Source organism: Danaus plexippus, chromosome 10 (assembly GCF_018135715.1).
Source record: "Danaus plexippus chromosome 10, MEX_DaPlex, whole genome shotgun sequence".
NCBI classification, from domain to species: domain Eukaryota; kingdom Metazoa; phylum Arthropoda; class Insecta; order Lepidoptera; family Nymphalidae; genus Danaus; species Danaus plexippus.
In genome coordinates, this window is record NC_083543.1 from 7,011,035 (window position 1) to 7,028,951 (window position 17,917).

At 31.9% G+C, this 17,917-nt stretch overlaps 1 protein-coding gene across 4 annotated transcripts in view; it reads right to left on the bottom strand.

The window, feature by feature from the left end:
- Positions 1-1,067: 1,067 nt before the first annotated feature.
- LOC116766878 (protein bric-a-brac 1-like) overlaps positions 1,068-17,917 on the bottom strand; it is a 28,225-nt gene continuing 11,375 nt past the window's right edge. For 2 of the 4 annotated variants that reach the window (XM_032657015.2, XM_032657014.2), the window contains exons 2-7: positions 13,633-13,793; positions 12,244-12,435; positions 11,562-12,174; positions 10,476-10,663; positions 10,163-10,243; positions 1,068-3,908 (exon numbers count right to left, since the gene is read on the bottom strand). In XM_032657015.2, the coding sequence (XP_032512906.2) occupies positions 2,748-3,908; positions 10,163-10,243; positions 10,476-10,663; positions 11,562-12,174; positions 12,244-12,435; positions 13,633-13,773 (2,376 nt within the window). In that variant the 5' untranslated portion in view covers positions 13,774-13,793 and the 3' untranslated portion in view covers positions 1,068-2,747. Of the gene's footprint in view, positions 3,909-4,040; positions 8,600-8,689; positions 9,117-10,162; positions 10,244-10,475; positions 10,664-11,561; positions 12,175-12,243; positions 12,436-13,632; positions 13,794-17,917 lie in introns of those variants that run through there. The other 2 variants (XM_032657016.2, XM_061521661.1) reach the window with 2 other exon arrangements.

A 17,917-nucleotide genomic window follows, 5' to 3' on the forward strand; every position in this document is an offset into this window, starting at 1 on the left:
ACACAAAACATTTGCTGTGCTCTCGATATAATTTAGAATTTGATTTAAATTATAAATTACAGTAATAAGTTAAGTGAACGATATTATAAAGACCACACCAATATTAAAGACTACTAGAAATTTAAACGATCGCCCAAATTTACCATCGGACTGTATTCTGTTGCAAAAAGTTGCTATATTCAAAATATATCTTCAAAAACTATAGTATCGGAGTACATCTGTTCAAGAAACATAACATTGTTAGATAAGTTTGAGCGATCCAGTTACTTATGTTATAAGACACTAGTTTACACCACAACATCAAATACTACAGCTGATATAATTATAAAAACAGTCAACATCAATTTTTAAATGATTAATATACTTTTAATATAAATTTGACATGAGGACAAATATCTACAAACACACATTTATAATTTACACTAATATCAATGACAAAGAATTATTTGAAAGGATTTTTTTTTAAGAAATCTTCAGACTCAATTGCAGCAACGCCAATATAAGTATATTGCAAAAGTATTTAGGTAGTACAAAATAAAATTCAGTTTCAATATTGCTTCTCGTTTTATAGTAGAAGTTTTCTACTACCTAAATGTTACTTATAATAATATCCCTCTGGCAAATTAAATTATATATACTTTTTAATAGATTTATCCGATTGTATATTCCATAGAGGTTAATCACAAAATAAAATTTAAATTTCAACCTGACAAGAACGAATACAGACACGAGTTTTATAAGAATTTAATTATTGAGAATGATTTAGAAAAAATGAAAAATATTCTTAAATGAAAAAAATAAATAAAAACATTTATCCTTCTTGGTATATCCAAGGTAGCAATAGCAACATTGAAGCTATGACATTGACAATTGGGTAGCAAACGTATGACAATAATTAATATATAAAGATGATTTTGACAAAATATTCAAGTGCGAATGAAGCCATAGCATATATATAAGATTTGAATATGAATAAAGCCACAGCTTAAAAAATAAACGTATATAGATATATTATTGAAATTGCCTTGATATGGATGAATTAAAATATATTATATAATATTATATTAATATTTCGTATAAAACTCGTGTTGTTATCGTTTTGTTTAAGTGATTGTTTCAATTATTGGTATATCTTCGTAGACTATTGAGACGAGCCGTCATTCTTTTCGCTTTAAAGATTAAAAAGATAATAGTACTAACTAAATAAATTAGACTATTATATACCTAACTTCGATTATAACGGTTTTGAACCAGCATTCGTTGCATTGACTATTTATATTACGAGAACAAATATATTTTTTTGTATATTTCATTTACATACTGACAATATATTGTTACGTAAAGTAACTAATGCCCGACGGAATATTGTTGTTATAAAAAATACTCGCCCGCAGTACGGTGTAATAATTAAATTACGTAATAAATATATCCTATACATATAAATATAATTGACGATATAACCACAGACATCTGTACACTACGCAATGAATACTTATAAACAACGAACAGAGCATCCCAAGTAGATGACACACTGGCTCTTGAATAAACTTAATGTTTTTATAACATTTTATTTGTGGTAATTGTTTTTATAGCAATAAAAATTTGTTTCAGGAAAAAGAAAAACAACTAAACTAAACCGTCTAAACCGTCTATTAATACATCAAAGAAGCTATTATTTTATTTGTATTGATTTGAGATTATGTGATTGAACGTTTTATTATGAAATATCACTATAAAGGCAATTTAAAACTATTTTTCTTCCGAATAAGATTCTTAGTAAACCGCTATAAGAACTCAAATTAATCCGTACAACTGATTTTAGAAAAAAAAATAGTCACACATCAAGTAATCAGCCATAATTTGGTAATACGCTATGTTCAAATCTATTACAGTTAAAACCAGTGCGGGCAAGTATTTTTTTAAGACGCCATTTTAACAGAAACTTAATAAATTGTATACCATTAATATGAACCTGCATATACAATATGTAAAAACGTGTACAATCTGACAATTACTTTATCTACTTCAAGGGTTACTTTATGAGGTACATATTTTGGCACAGAGAGATTTCTTAAATCTATAATGAATTAATATCTAGACATTTATAATTAATTTAAATTACATAAAACATTTCGATGTTTTAAAACTTGTTGACTGGTCTTAATCGTATTAATCACAGTTTCTTTGCATTCTCCTACTTATCTATCGTCAACACTACAATTTCCTAAATTCCTCTCAATGGAATGAGTATTCAATCTTATTGGAAGTGTAAAAAGCGAAGAAATTTTAGATTGATATACGCAAAAAAAAAAAAAACTAAATAAATAGTTAAAAAATATAACCAAATAGTATCCTACTCAGACTTTTTATCAGACAAAATAAATGTTATTTCAATGTACGACTAACAAAGAAATTCAAGTCATCCGAAGTTTTGATTTTTAATCGCAAATTTCATTCGAAATTTAAATGTAGTGTGACGTTTTATAAGTTATTCCATTCTATTACTCGACGGCATTCGATAGTATTTTCCATTTATCATTTGTTATAGAATAAATATAGAAACTTATTTATTGAACTATAGATACATTGAAAAGAAAATATGGTAAAATTCTATTTAGACCTGCTTAAATATATTCCACAATAAAGTTGTAAAGATTCAAAACATTATTAAAAAATATTCCGATTTGCTGTTATAAAATGACTCGGCCATTAACTATAGAGGTAAGACTGAAAAGAGGACGGTTACGTCAACGTGCGTTGTGAACATGGGTCGTGAGGTGTTTAGAGAGATAGTCGGCTCGGGCGAAACATTTGCCGCACGCCTCGCAGTGGTATGGCCTCTCGCCCGTGTGGATGCGCAAGTGGCGAGTCAGGTCACTCTTGCCTCCAAACGCTCTGCCACAGAACAAACACACGAACGGACGTTCGCCGGTATGCTTTCTCACGTGCAGCTTCAGGTTCTCCTTAGAGCGGACGCATTTGCCGCAGAATGGGCATGCGAATTTTCTCTCTCTATCCCTCTGGCGATCGTCGTTTTGTAAGAATCCCAATATACCGGAATGTGAACTAGAGCTTTCCAGTTTGCTGCTGTCTCCGCGAGACTCGCTCTCTGAACTGTCTGCCATGGAGCTAACGCTAGCAAAAGACACGGGGACGCGTCTTCTTCCAGTTATAGTCGAATCTTCCTTTTTAGTCTCACTTTCGGCACTCGAGTTCCTACAATCGTTGGAGTCGTCGACAGTAACAATGGAATCCGTGGCGCCATTCGAGTCTACAGTGCTATCTTGTTCTGCATCTCCGATTACTTCAATGGGAGGTGTTCTAGTCACTTCGGTTCTATTCTTTTTCTTCATAGACAGATCCATTTCCCCGCATTGACCGATCAACACTTCGTTTGTACTCGAGACTTGATCGATGCCTTCCGGTACGTCAGTGTTTTTAGTGTGAAGTCTCTCCAGGGTATGATTAAGGCGATGTTTTTTAAACGACTTGAGATATCTGAACTGCATTCCGCAAACGTCGCAGGTGAAGAGTTTGTCAGCTGGCAACCTGGCGCGGTGATTTTGCTCCCTATGTTTCACGTAAGCGGATCTGTAGCGATAACTCTGTCCGCATTGTTCGCAGACGAAAGGTTTATCATCTGAAGACGATTGCGAAGCATGTTGTAGTGCAGCGTGACGTTCAAGTAACCACGTGGATGGAAACGAAGCAAGGCAGACGCCACACCGACGACGTTCTGAATGTAGTAAATGACGTGTTTGGTAAGCCATACAATCATCGCTAAGGTACCTACGGAGGCGACAGGCCTGCAGGGCGAGAAGTGGCGACCAGAGCGGCAATGCTGTTGGACTACTGGGCGGTATGGGGCTCGCGAGACTTGGAGAACCACAGGTCATGTCGAGGCACATCTGTAATTTAAACGTTATTTACTGAAAAACGTATCGTTCTAAGACGTATTTAGCTTCTAGTTTCCTTATCATTCATGTATGTACATACCTGCATTCAGATTAGGTGACTAATAAATATAAAATAAAACAATATTTCTGTAATGATTGTAGAGCTTTTATTTGTCAAAATTGTATTTTTACAGCTATGATATGCTTATATTTGTTTCAAAAGTTACAATGATCAACAGCGATGGGTTTATTTACTGTTGCATTTTCAATTGACAAATACGAATTCGATCCTCGACCGTATTCTAGAGCTGTACATGGAGAGGTATTGCGCGATGGACACAGAAAAAGGTTGATTTGACTGTGAAAATTACATCTATTACTATTATTTTCTTAATGTATTAATCCGAATGGTATCCATTCGCGCATTACCTCACCGCATCTGACGTCGCTGATGAAAACACATTAATGTAGCCATATTTAACAAAACCATACTGCTCTGTTACAACTTTATGTCCTATTAATAATGTTAAGGCAAAACAGATTTCACTAATCTAAAATGTCAACAATGAAAGTTAAATAAAACAGTTTAAGGGAAAAAATATCATTGTCACCTCTATGAAGTAACAACGACTTTAAGCTATATTATATAAATAAGGTGGACCTACGTTATTTGAACTTGTGCTGATTACAATTAATTTTCAATATAATATACAAGAACTGTCGAATTCTTTACGGGAACGCTCGCTCCGTCTCAAACTAAGAGCCCCCGTGGAAACAACAGAGAACTAGTATATTAATCATGAACCTAATCGTAAAACTTAGAAATCTAAATAAATTATAATTATTAAAACAAATTGTACCAATATGTAATAATCAATATACCTACAGGAACTTAGAAAAATTGCAATATAAATTATATATATACATATATATATATATATGTATCTGGTATGCCACTTAAAATAGTAACATAATCACAAGTGAACAGCGAGTACCACAAAGACTTCGCGTCTGAAACTTAACAGTATTATCTAAGACTATACAAATAAATCTATTGTCCTATTTATTGGTCTGTAAAATAATTTTCGCACTGGTATCATATTATATAAATCACAAGATTGGAATGCGCTAACTACGGAGTTCTCTTGTAACCGGCCGCGTCCAACCGGACAGTTCAAAGACGTGCTTGCAAGTCACATATCATAACGGAAGTTACAATTTTCACCATAAAATTTCATTTTTTTTTTCATCTCTATAATTCATCCCCTACATAAACTATGTATATTCCGTGATTTGCAGCCTTTATATAAGTCTTATATAGGCATGAGGCACTCTAAATATAAAAAACGTGGTCACAATGTAGTAAAAATGAAACTAAGTTGAATCTATTATAAATTATCAACTCGTGCTAATCTCTTACATGCTTATTTATTCAAGAGAAAATATATCTACATAAAATTCACTTAAATATCGTATTTATCTATCAATGTATATATATATTTTGTGCTAACGGCGTGAACTCGCAGGGACGTGGCAACAACTGGCAAATGTTAAGATTTGAACAACTGCACTTAGGGGTCATACAATAAACACTATTGTAGTAACAATCTCATTTAACAACCGCCACACTGCCTATATACATAGTACATAGAAATATGTATAATAATAATATCATTTAATTAATAAATAGTACCTCTCAATGTTAGGAAACAAAAATATTATTTTAACAGCATTCAGTTCTATTATAAAAACTATTTCGATACAAAAATCGTACTTTGTTAATTCGCATCTTTACTAATCATTTAATTATTGCTATAAATTTATTATGTAAATTGTAAATATTCAATCTTTCTTAAAATAAGAAGAGGAACATTAATCAAGGTATATTGCTAAAACGGTAACGTTCGACTCCAAAAAATAAAATGAGTGCAGCTTTTCAAATAGCAACATTATTGTATTTTTTTTTTCTATCCTATTCATATCTTTTTTTTACATTTTACGCATTTTCACCATTCTATCTCCGGAAAGTAGCGCATCTACCAATCTATAGTCTAAATATGCATTTACACGTGCCATCCATAAATGATAAAAAAAAATACATAATAGATCATCTAAATTGTACAATGCAATATATATATCGCCTGTTCAGATAGTAAATATACGAATGGTTGTTCAATTTTACAAACATATATCTTATAGCCGGCAAAAATATCTGCATATGTAAATTTAAACATCCATCCTATTTGGAATGTCACTGTGTTAGTATTATCAAATGACAAGTTAAAATATTTTACCAAACTAATGAAAGTAAGGTCTTACTTAAAACAGCACAGTCTATGCCTAATTAACATTATCTTTGCGGCTCATCAGCCCCCTACGAACACTACTAAGAAATGATTTTATTACAATACGCCGAAATTTTTTCAAAATTAAAAATACACTGGAAATACTGCGGTACTCAAGGCTATAACGTTCCCTAATTCTAATAATTAAATCCAATAACGTTTTAAAATTTTAATTAAAAAATTAAATTATACAAATTTTGTCGAAACGAGAGTATCATGCTGTTATATAAACTGTGGTGTTCATAGTCTATGGTATGTCAAATTTATGGTATCCGATTACTATAAGTGGAATCTATTTTTATTGATAAATTTTATTTTAAAACAACAAAAACTATTAAAACGATGTTAAAACTCAAGCTGCCCAATTTGATTTAAAATATAAAATATTTTAAAATATTCAATCCCAATCAATAAACCTTATCTTGTGAGATCGTTAACTATCAGATGTAATACCTTACTTTTAATATATCACAGACCTTTTCCTAAATTATAATACTTTTAAAACATTTATTCCAAATGGTAAAAAAAAAAACTTACAAATCTATATTATAAAATGCCTATTATCGAAATAATTTCAATATAATTGTTATCCTAATATTTTACTATAGAAAATTTTGAAACAAGTATACATCTTTATACATAAAATGATATGTACGATCCTTCAAATGATTATGAAATTATAAGGGACTTTCGTCTCTTAAACGTTTCGTTTCTGACAAGAGTACCGCCAGCATTTGAGTGTTACTATATATAAAAAAAAAAACAATTAAAAAGTAATCAGTCGTCCAAACCTAGCCTAACAGCGCGGCATTCCGTTGCATTCCAAATTAACTTAATGCAAAAGAAAAAAAAATCAAATATAACCAAAGAAGTTACATACTTGATAGAAAATCTCAGACGTTTTGCCGCGCCATAGTAGCAGCCATTCAATCAATAACAAATCAAAGCTTTATTTAATATCGTTATGTTGTGACATCGATGACAGTTCGTATATAGACATGCTCGAGACAAAATACGTCATTCATAATGATATAGTCGTCTCGGACATGGGACTATTTTAAAATAATTTTACGTTATCTACTGGAAATGAATTTCATCATAAAATATCCCTGTATTTGACTCTGTTTAATTTCTTGTACAATTGTTGTAACATTTCAAATGCATGTGTATAAAGATTTTGTATAATAAAACGAAGTACATATGGCATTTGAAACGTCATATAAAAATAAAAAATTAAGACAGTTATCTGTATGAAAATATTTAATAAATATTCTACGCGTACTCTGCCCTTACATCCGAAAGTAATATAAATGGTTCGTTTGAAAGAAAAATGTTGATATTTGTGTAAGAAGCGTTGTACTGCTCGAACTGAAACGGCTCTTAAAGCTTTGATTCCCTCGATCACACATCCAGACCCCATGACCCATAAACGAGCTACTAAAGCATTTACATTCTAATAAATTTCCTAAAATTCCGATATTAAGTATCAAACTATATTTATTTACATTTTTATATGTCGTAATATTGCTTTTGTTTGACTTGAATTGTATTTATCATTCGCGGGGAGCGTGCGTTACTCAGGAATCTCTAAATACCTCAAATATCTAATCCATACATACAAATACCGAGTGCACCGATACTCTAAACGTCAAAGCACTCGCAATCAAAAAGATTTAAACGTGTTTTATAAAATAATTTTTTTTTTTAATGAAATCACTATAATATTTTTTTGCAAATCTCTAACGATTATGACAACACCAAATCAATATGAATTATTTTAATTTTAAACTTAGATTATAATATTTTTTTTAAGAGTTCTTAACAAGCTTACTATATAAAATTAAAAGCAAAGCAATATGAGATCTAGAATGTCTTAATTTTGATTTCGCATTTACTCACTATTGATCTTTGGCTGCGCCAATTAAAGGTTATTATACGAAAAAAAAAACACACTTACCCTCATCTAAAATAAAGCGTCTAATTAGAAGTTAATAAGAAAGTGAGGTAAATGAACAGAAAAACGCTTGAAACGATACTAAATATTGTGAGTCAATTTATCTATATGTGAAATATCAAATATTTATTCATATCATTCAGATCACAGTTGCGGCGTTTAATCACATTCTTAACTAATATATTGTCCGTTTGTTCAACTCGCACCATTGACTGTCCAATATATATCATTGGCTAAATCGTTTCACTAAACTCATTGATGTGGACTCTCTTCCTCGGTGTCGACGGGACTCGGCGAGAGGAATTTCCTCGCGTACTTGGGATAGTGAGTTTTCTCGTGTGCTTTCAGTATAGTTGATCGTGAGAATGTTTTACCACATAGAACACAACGAAACGGTCGTTCGCCTGCAAATATTGAGGCGATTAAAACTACAGATTAAAACTACACATCCGGAAGAATGATGAATATATCATAATAATAGGACAAATACAAACCTGTGTGGACTCTACAGTGGTCTTTCATATGATGTCGTAGTTTGAACGCCTTGCCACAAAATTCACATTTGAAAGGTCGGTCGCCCGTATGAACCGGTAAGTGGGCTATTAACGATGATACATCAGGGAAACTCTTGCCGCAGAATTTGCACAACACTACGTTGCCCGGCTCAACTGGGCCGATGTCCAGATCTAGGGGCGATTCTTCAGTGGGCATCATGTAAGTCGGTTCACTGAATTGTCCTATCATGGGCAAACCCAACGGCCGGCCCAATATGGCGTCCCGATACTTTAGAGTGTCGAGGGTATGCGTGGTCAGTATGTGCCTCGTTAGTTTGCTCTGGTGTGGGAATGCTGCTCCACAATGTATGCAAGGATATGCCCTTTCCCCCTCCTCAATTCTCCCCCTACCGGACCCTTCGTACTCCTGCAACCACAAAAAAGAACATCAACTTCTTTTTCTCTTGTTCGATCGTCCGTGGACCGGTACGTGTGCAATCTACCACTACTGTCTAAATTGATGCAGTCTTTGTATTTAGTTTCATCTATCTAATTAAGAAGTTGACGCTCATTTTTGCCCAAAATGTGCAGGAGTGAACCCGGGAGCCGGTTACGCAATGCCTTGTTGTTTAGCAACTCACGCGCACCGAATCTATGATACGTACATACGTATGCGATATGGCCAAAAAATTTAAATAATAAGAAAAAAAAACTGCCCAAAATATATCAAACAAAATGGATGTATGTAAAAAAAATTATGGCCAACAAAATGAAGGTCAACTTCTTGACAGCAAGGCATAGTACTCATTGTTAAAATAGCACAGCACATCAATAAGCATGCAAATTAATATAAATAAATTTATACAACAATCCCAAAAAATAACGACCATGGAAATAATGTGTTCAGTCACATCAAAAAAAATATTTACATTTTAATAGCCCAGATACTAAATATATGTACAAATTTTTTTATCTTTATTTATTTAAAACTTGTATATGTAATGCAACAGTTTCTATTGATATAAGCAAAATAATTTAATAAATTTAATATACAGTTGAAAACAATAACTTGCTATTGTTAGATAAAATATTATTCATTGTTCAGTACAAAACTACTGGATATTATGAAAAATAGAGAATTACAAATAATCATTAAAAAAAACTAATTACTTTTTCTTCTTCATGTTTACATAGAAAACTTGCACTTCAAATAAATGTATGTTTTCATGCAATTATACTAACATGGTTGTAATTGGGCATTTAAAAAAATATTCTAGTCTTTCTAAGTGAAATATTGTATAAAATGCACTCAAACCTAATTTCAATCTACATGAAATACATATATAATAAATAAAATACATTTCTTATACATACAATGACTTACTATAAAAGCATGCAAATAAATATAACAGTACAAATCCGTTATAACGTTTCTTACAAAAGTTACCACAGCCATATAATATTTGAACTTACCGATTCATGTGGCATACGGTAGTCTGTCTCCCCAACCTTTTCATCGTTACCCCTATCCCAATCCGCTTCTTTCTTTAGTGACTGGAAATAGCAATATAGAACAAAATATTCATATATGCTGTAACTCATATTACACACTTTAAAAAAATATTGCCATAGCAATAAACATTAATTAAATTATTGTTAAGGAAAAATATTATTCTTATTAATTTAATCTTCATTAATCAACAGTATAAAATGTATTAGATAATTAATATTGGGGCATAAAATGCCTTTTAGTAAATAAAATATAATTTGCTTATACAATATTTACCAAAGGAACTTGTTGTACTGGCGGCAAACCAGATGGTCCAGCTATAGGTTCATTTCTTGGACTGGATAACGAGCTGTGGGATGGATGAGTCAAGCCGGGATGTGGCAAGGTGTTCAAAACACTCAGCCTTTGTTCAACTGGAGAGTATCTTGGACCCATGCCATGACTGTTTATGGTCATATTTATACCTGGAATGAAAAGGAATTTCCTTGTTTGCAGTTTAATTTATATCATTATATTTTGTATATAACATTTTTATCAAATTATTTTACTACAAAATCTGTCAGGTGCTGTAATTTCGTACCAAAAAAAGTTTATGAAAGCATTCTTAATTCTGACTTAAAAGGAATTAATATTGTTAAAGTAAATCCTGAACAAGGGAAAATAATGATGTAAGATTTACAGAAATACCTACTTTAACATAACCATGGCAAGGTAATTAAAAGCATAAAGTTTCAAAATGATTTTGCAGAATAATGTTAAATTTTGTTGTTTCCATAGCAGAAATCCGCGAAACCCCATAATGATAGGAATAAATAATAAAGATAAAATTATTAACAACGCATAATACTTTTAATTAGTATTCTAAAATACATAGTTCAGCTATTAAAGTTACAGCATAGATAACACTTATTTCTTTTTATCTTTTTATCCTATATATTATTAATAAGTAATTTTATTTTATTTATAACGGGTCGAAAACGAATATGTTTAAACTTTAATGGGTTTATGACACAATTGACAACTCTTAAAAACTGACACTTGACTGACAACACATGTCAGCTTGCAAAAACAAGAAAATATTTCTATTTTAGTATGGATTTTTATGATATAGTTTTTATTTTCGTTGTAGTTAATCTGCAAATCCGTATTAAAAAAGAAATGGGTAAATTTTAATTTATACAATAAAAAGTTGCTTTCATACAAAACAAATATAATTAAGAATCTTATTATTAGTTTCAATTTGGAGGGTATAAATACGACTATTTCATAAAAATTTTATTGTAAAAATATTGCACTAATGTTCTATACGGAAGTGTAAATAAATAAATATAATTTATTATAATGAAATGACTATTTATTTACCCATATTCTCACTTGCTCCATTTGATCTTATTGATATTGTGTCGTCTTCCGGTGACGTTGGACGTATGGGTTCGTCAGGAGGCTCGTCTTTAGGTATCGGTGGATGCGTCAAAGTTGGTGTATCAATTGAAATATCGGGCCTAAATCGTCGTACAGATAATAATGGGGATATTCTGGGAGGAGAGGCTTCTGTTGCCTCTCGTGGGTCAAGAGAATCTCTGAGCTCTCTGGGATCCCTAGTATCTCGTAAATCACGAGGATCTCTGCTATCTTTTACTTCGCGCAATTCTCTATGATCCCTACAAGGGTCTCGGGGGTCTCTTATTTCCCGAATCAACTCTCGAGATTCTCTGTCTCGTTCCCTTTCTCTGTGCTCTCGCAACTCTCGCGAATCGCGAATTTCTCTATGGCTTTCCCTGTTGTCTTTGGACTCCCTTTCACGTAGCTCACGGAATTCCTTTGCCTCTCTTCGTTCTTCCTGATCGTCTAACGTCTCATGCGACTCAGCGCATTCTCTTGTATCTCTCTGTTGACATTCATCCATTGGTTCTGGAACGTTTCTTGTATCAATACCCGCTGCACTTAGCGTCGTCATTTCAGCTAATCCTTTGACCTTTAAAAAAAAAGAATTATTACAATGATTATAAATAAACATTATAGTGTGGATAATTAAGTGATTTACCTGCAGGCTCTCAGCAGTTTTCAGGAGCGCAGGTAGTTGGCAGTATTGGACGTTGACCTCACCCTTGTACATGAAGTCGACAAGTGTTCTGAGCTCCTCCAAACCCACGTCTTTAAGGATCACTATGGGATGGCGTGAGGGATGGTCCACGAACAGCGAACGGAAGTAGGATGAACACGCTGATAAAACGACCTGGAACGATGAATATTTAAATTTATCACAGGGTTTTAAGTTAACCTTCTAGGTTACCTTCTTCATAATTTAAGTGTTAGTATTTTTTACTATTTTATTATTACTCACATTCATTGTTTTTACTTAATAAATATATCAAATGAAGTTTTAATAAATGTATAAAATTTTAGATGTTTAAATTCGCTCTCGATTAGAAACAAAATATATCTTAAAATACCTAATGTTGTTTATCGGTCACTTTTATTTTATGGTCGATATCAAATTGGTTTTCCCCCTTACGAATATTAGTGACTCATAAGAGGGGCTGAATTAGACCAATGTCACGTTAGCAAAAAGGATATAATATAGCATACACAGCTTTAGAGACGTTTATAAATGATAATAATCTGCAAGACGATGAAAGGTATTTTCTGGGAAGTAGGTGGGTAGGTACTTTAAAATAAAATATTGCATTAGGTACGAAGTAAAGTTAACGCCTACGATGCTATGAAAATAACAGGGAGGTACATTTATTATCGGTAATTATTTACAATATTATGCAGCATAAAATCTAATTTTAAACAAAATACTCCCTGTCTTAACTAAAATAAGATTGCTTTTAATGTTATTTAAGAAGGAAATTATTTTAACACTTCTATGACTTCTAATTTCTTTTACTTATTTTGCACTTTAAATGCGAATTAAAAAAAGTAAGGGGTCTTTGATATTGTATCGCTAAAAGCTAAAGATTGGTTATGTAGTCGTGGTTGTATAAATAAAGATGTTTGAACCTAGCTGTAGTCAATTGATTATAGTTTGTATTTGTGGACTCGACCGGACTTTTATCATACACTCACAGGACCCTGAATGCGGTAGCAATAACAGAAGAGTTTCGTATGGTGACTGAAAGCTACAAAAAATCTTTATTGTTGTTTCTTTTTCTATCCTTAATCTTAGATGAGACTATGTACATCACGTTAGTAGGATGCGTATAATATTTTGCAGTCCTATTACAAATACATTTTATACGTTTCAATTGTTGACCAAACTGTCTAAAGTGTCTTTGAAATTGTTAGAATAGTGTTGTTAGTGCCAAAAGTAAGATGCGTATAGTAATTTGCACTCCTGTCACCAATACGTGTATATTTTGTGTTTTATATATTAACCAAACTGTCTGAACTGTTGGAAACAGATAGAATAGTGGTGAAGTCTTATCACCTTATGAGCCCTTATGGAGGCGCCTTCGGAACACGCGAGCGTGACGTCCACCAAGCTCTCGTCGTGCAACAGTTGGCTGAAAACGCCGAGCAAGTTGCTCTGATGATTGTTCCACCTCAGGCAATAGTGCTCACTTCCCATGTCTGAGCTAGCTCCCGCCGCTGAAAAGAAAATGTATTGATTTTAATAACAAATACATTTGTAACAAAAAAAAATACAGCATTATAACTACAAATTAATGTATACTTTTTTAACTCATACAAACTCTGTCAAAAAAAAGGAAAGAAAAAACTTTAAAAGCACAATCAACCAATATACATTCATATTATACTCTATCTAAAATGCAATATTTTTTTTTCTTTCATTTCTCTAAAATTAAAGCAGTCTCGGTTCTTACTATTGACATTACTGTTTGAAAACACTCTACCCTACACGGCGATACAATTCATTGTTATTATATGAAGAAATAAATACAGCCAAATATCGGCAAAATTTACTAACTTTTATTTTATTATCATTCAAAATTTTCAGATACGCAATTTTTAGAACCCAATTGAATTATTATAAACCCTCGCTTTTTAAAAAAGAAGTAGAAATTGGAAGTTCAAGATTCAAGAATACCGAATGCCATAATTCTTCTTTAAATGTCAAGCAGATTCTAAAATGACATTCTATCAAAATTCCTTAAATCGAACGCGTCTCTAAACTTATTCTATTGCAAAAATAATATACCTGACCCGGATGTGACGCCTACAGATATGTCAAGTAAAATTAAAATTTATAAGCCATCTTCAGTTTTCTAAGTCATATTGTTTCTTTTTTTACTATTACCTATAATATGAGATTTATTGTTATATTGTTATGTTTTTGTATACCCCATATAATTTAATTATTATTATGAGAATAAAACACTACACCAATGGCACAGCTATTTGAGGTGAATGATTTTAATGGTCAGATGTAAATAACTTTTGCCATTAATGTACTCGTATATTATTAATGTTCTTTTTATAAAAAGAAATAAATAACGGAATGAGAATGTTCAAACAACAATGTTGATATTTTATCCTATAATAATAGCAATGTTTTAAATCAAACAATAGAATTGAGATATACAATTTTTAGGAGTTGAAAACAAAAATATTCTGTGACTTTAATATTGAAAATGTGCCTACATATAGATGTAGCGGCGTCCTGTGAAGGCTCTATTAAAACCAGTGACTCGTGAATGCTGCCTTTTTTGTGAAGACTATATCACTTTTATTTTTGCTATGAATCCGATTCCAACACGTGTTCTGTTTGAAAGTTATGTTATTATTCTGGTTAAAAAATATATTCTGAGTATTTGAAAAAATTAAAGAGAATTTCTATAGAATTGATATTATCCTATAATAAAAGGGTCTCATAAACTGGGCCAAGTCAGCCTATTCTTTTGCACAACGTTTTTCTCCGCAATCGCAGCTATTGAGGCTTCTTAGGTTGATCATAAAGTCTAGATCAGGCATCAATTACTAAATATTTCATATTCTTATTTAAGAGAGGTATTTTTTTTAACTCCGAATGAAAAATTATACATAATACATCCCTACTTCAAAAATTAAAGTCCCTTCATCTGTTAGATTAAAATAAAAATAAGAGATTAAAAGTAAGAAATCACAACGTCAAATATAATAATCATTACCTAAACACTGTATCCAATCAAATAGAGCAGTGGCTATAAATTAAAGCGCGTGTGTTCAGTCCTTATCAGCGCAGGCCTATTTCCTGCACGAGTTACAGCTCTGATTAATAATGTGTCGGATGAGAATTTCGACCCGATTTAAAGTAAAGCCACACGAACTGTTAATAAACATATTAATTTAATATTAATATGTTTATTAACAGATACGAAAATCGAATAAAAATAACTATAATTATATATATATATATATATTTATATACATACATGTATACTAGGCATATAATAAATTTTAAATGCGAATTTTCCTTGAATTGAGTTTAAATTCAATGAATATTGACAATAAAATTAAGGTTTGGTATGATCTGTCAAGGTTAGGATAGTTCATAATAATTGTTGAAAAAATACAAAAGACCTATGATTGCAAAAAAGTCAAATGCCAGTATTGTCCTTATGAACTCTTTCATAGCATTTTAGATGACCTTCGAGACTTGTCAACAAGTGAAAAATTTAAAATGTACATAATTGCTTTAATTTTTAACAATGTGAAACAAATGAGTCCTCTCTTGTATATTTTTGGGAAACGTTCGTTGTTTTCGGATAAACAAACTGTAACAAGCAATATGTAAACATTATAAAATAAAAAAGAATTCATTAATATTAATACAGACTGATAAAACTATATATTTTAATGAATTTGTTTTATAAAATGAATACAGTCAAAAATACACAACAGAATTAGTGACCCTGTGAAGTGCGTTTACGTACATGGACCTTAGCTATGTTCTTCGAATACCGTTTCGCACCTTCATGCGGGAAGATAAATATAGCGAATGTATTTAAATGTGTGCTCACGCGTGCGGGCGCGACGCAGTCAAGATCAAGGGCGTGCGATTGCGCAAGAGTTGGCTGTCGCAGCGCACTGCAACTGTGTGATGTCATCGCGTCTGCCGCGGCCCCTCCGCCCCCGCCCCCGCCTCCGCCGCCCCCCTCTAACCCCCGGGGCTCCCGGAGCCCCGCAGCCGCCGCCGCACTCCACTCCTCTCATCACGCTCGTTTCAGAAAGGCCGCGGACGCGGAACGTTCTATTTTTAAATTTTGTGCGAACTAGGTGGCCTTACTGTTATCTATGATCTGAATATTTTTTAAGACCTAGATTATTATTTCGTTTAAGTTTTTTTTTATGATTGATTATAAAGACCGTAAAGCATTACCGAAAATCTCTATAGTCAAAAATTCTTTTGGTCCAAAACTGCATAACAATTTTGTTTACTGATAAATATTTTGAACAAAGTAAAGGAAGATGGCGGAACCTCTTATACTCTGTAGTTTCCTGTTAAGTATCTATCTATCTTTAAATGACCTTGTGTCGGGAATTCACCTCACATTTTTATAATTATCTGACTAAACGATTATAGTACATTGTATTATTTATTTATATTCCTAGTTGTTAATTATCTTTAGTCATTATGTCATTCCATATGATTTTGTTTTTAGTTTAGAATTTTGCCATTTATTCATTTGTAAAATTCACAAATATAGCCATAATATTTTTGACTAAACTCGCATTATGATATTATTGCAGAAGGTAAGTTTTTTTCAAATAAGTCTACAACAAAACGAATATAGACGAAAAAAAAACACTGATTCTTTAACTAAACATCTATAGTTTAGAGACATATGATTTATAAAGATAGAAAAAACTTATATTTTTTATCTACTTTTGCTTTGAATACTTAAAGACAAATAAAAAAAAATTACGTATCTAACTTTTATACTTCCTTAAACTCATTTTCTTCTTCGATAATATCATTAATGGAAAACCTGATATATATAATAAAAATACCCATAACGATAATGTATTATAAATATAGGTGTCCTCATTACCTACGAAAACTATTTCCTTATAAATGTAAAATCATAAAATTTTATTAAAATAAAACACCCACGATGGAAACTACTCGAATTCGAGACGGGGATTACCTTTGGATTACGTATGTGATCAATGGTTTTTTTCTAAACGTTTTGTCTTTATGCCTTTGATTTTATATAAAATAAATAAACACAGATAATACATTGCAAAAAAAAAATCTTATCCTCATTTATACTTACATAACACTACACAAAAATCGATCGAAGGCATACAACATTAATATCAAAATCAATTATAAATGAATCGCATAATTATGACATGAAATAAACAGTGCATGAAAATGCAATTTCCCAAAGAAATAGGTATACATTTTAAGTGGTTAGTTAGCTGTACGACCTTCGTCGCACAATAGAGTAGCATGCAAGCGTGTTTAAGGACGAGGACATAGTATATCATCAGTACGTATTCATACAACTTAGGGTGTGTACACGTTAAAATATATACGTTTTAAAACATATGCAACCTCTTCCTAGATTTGGATGGCTGAATAATTCAAACAATAATAATGAAAATGATTATCAGTTCTACCGATCATATATATATGTTTATGTATGTTATTTATAGACTGTTGATTAATTTATGAGAAAATGATTACAGCACATGTTAAAAGCAGATATAATTGAGAAGTTGAACCACGTCTTCCTCTTATTATGTCATAAAATCACTTTAGCTTT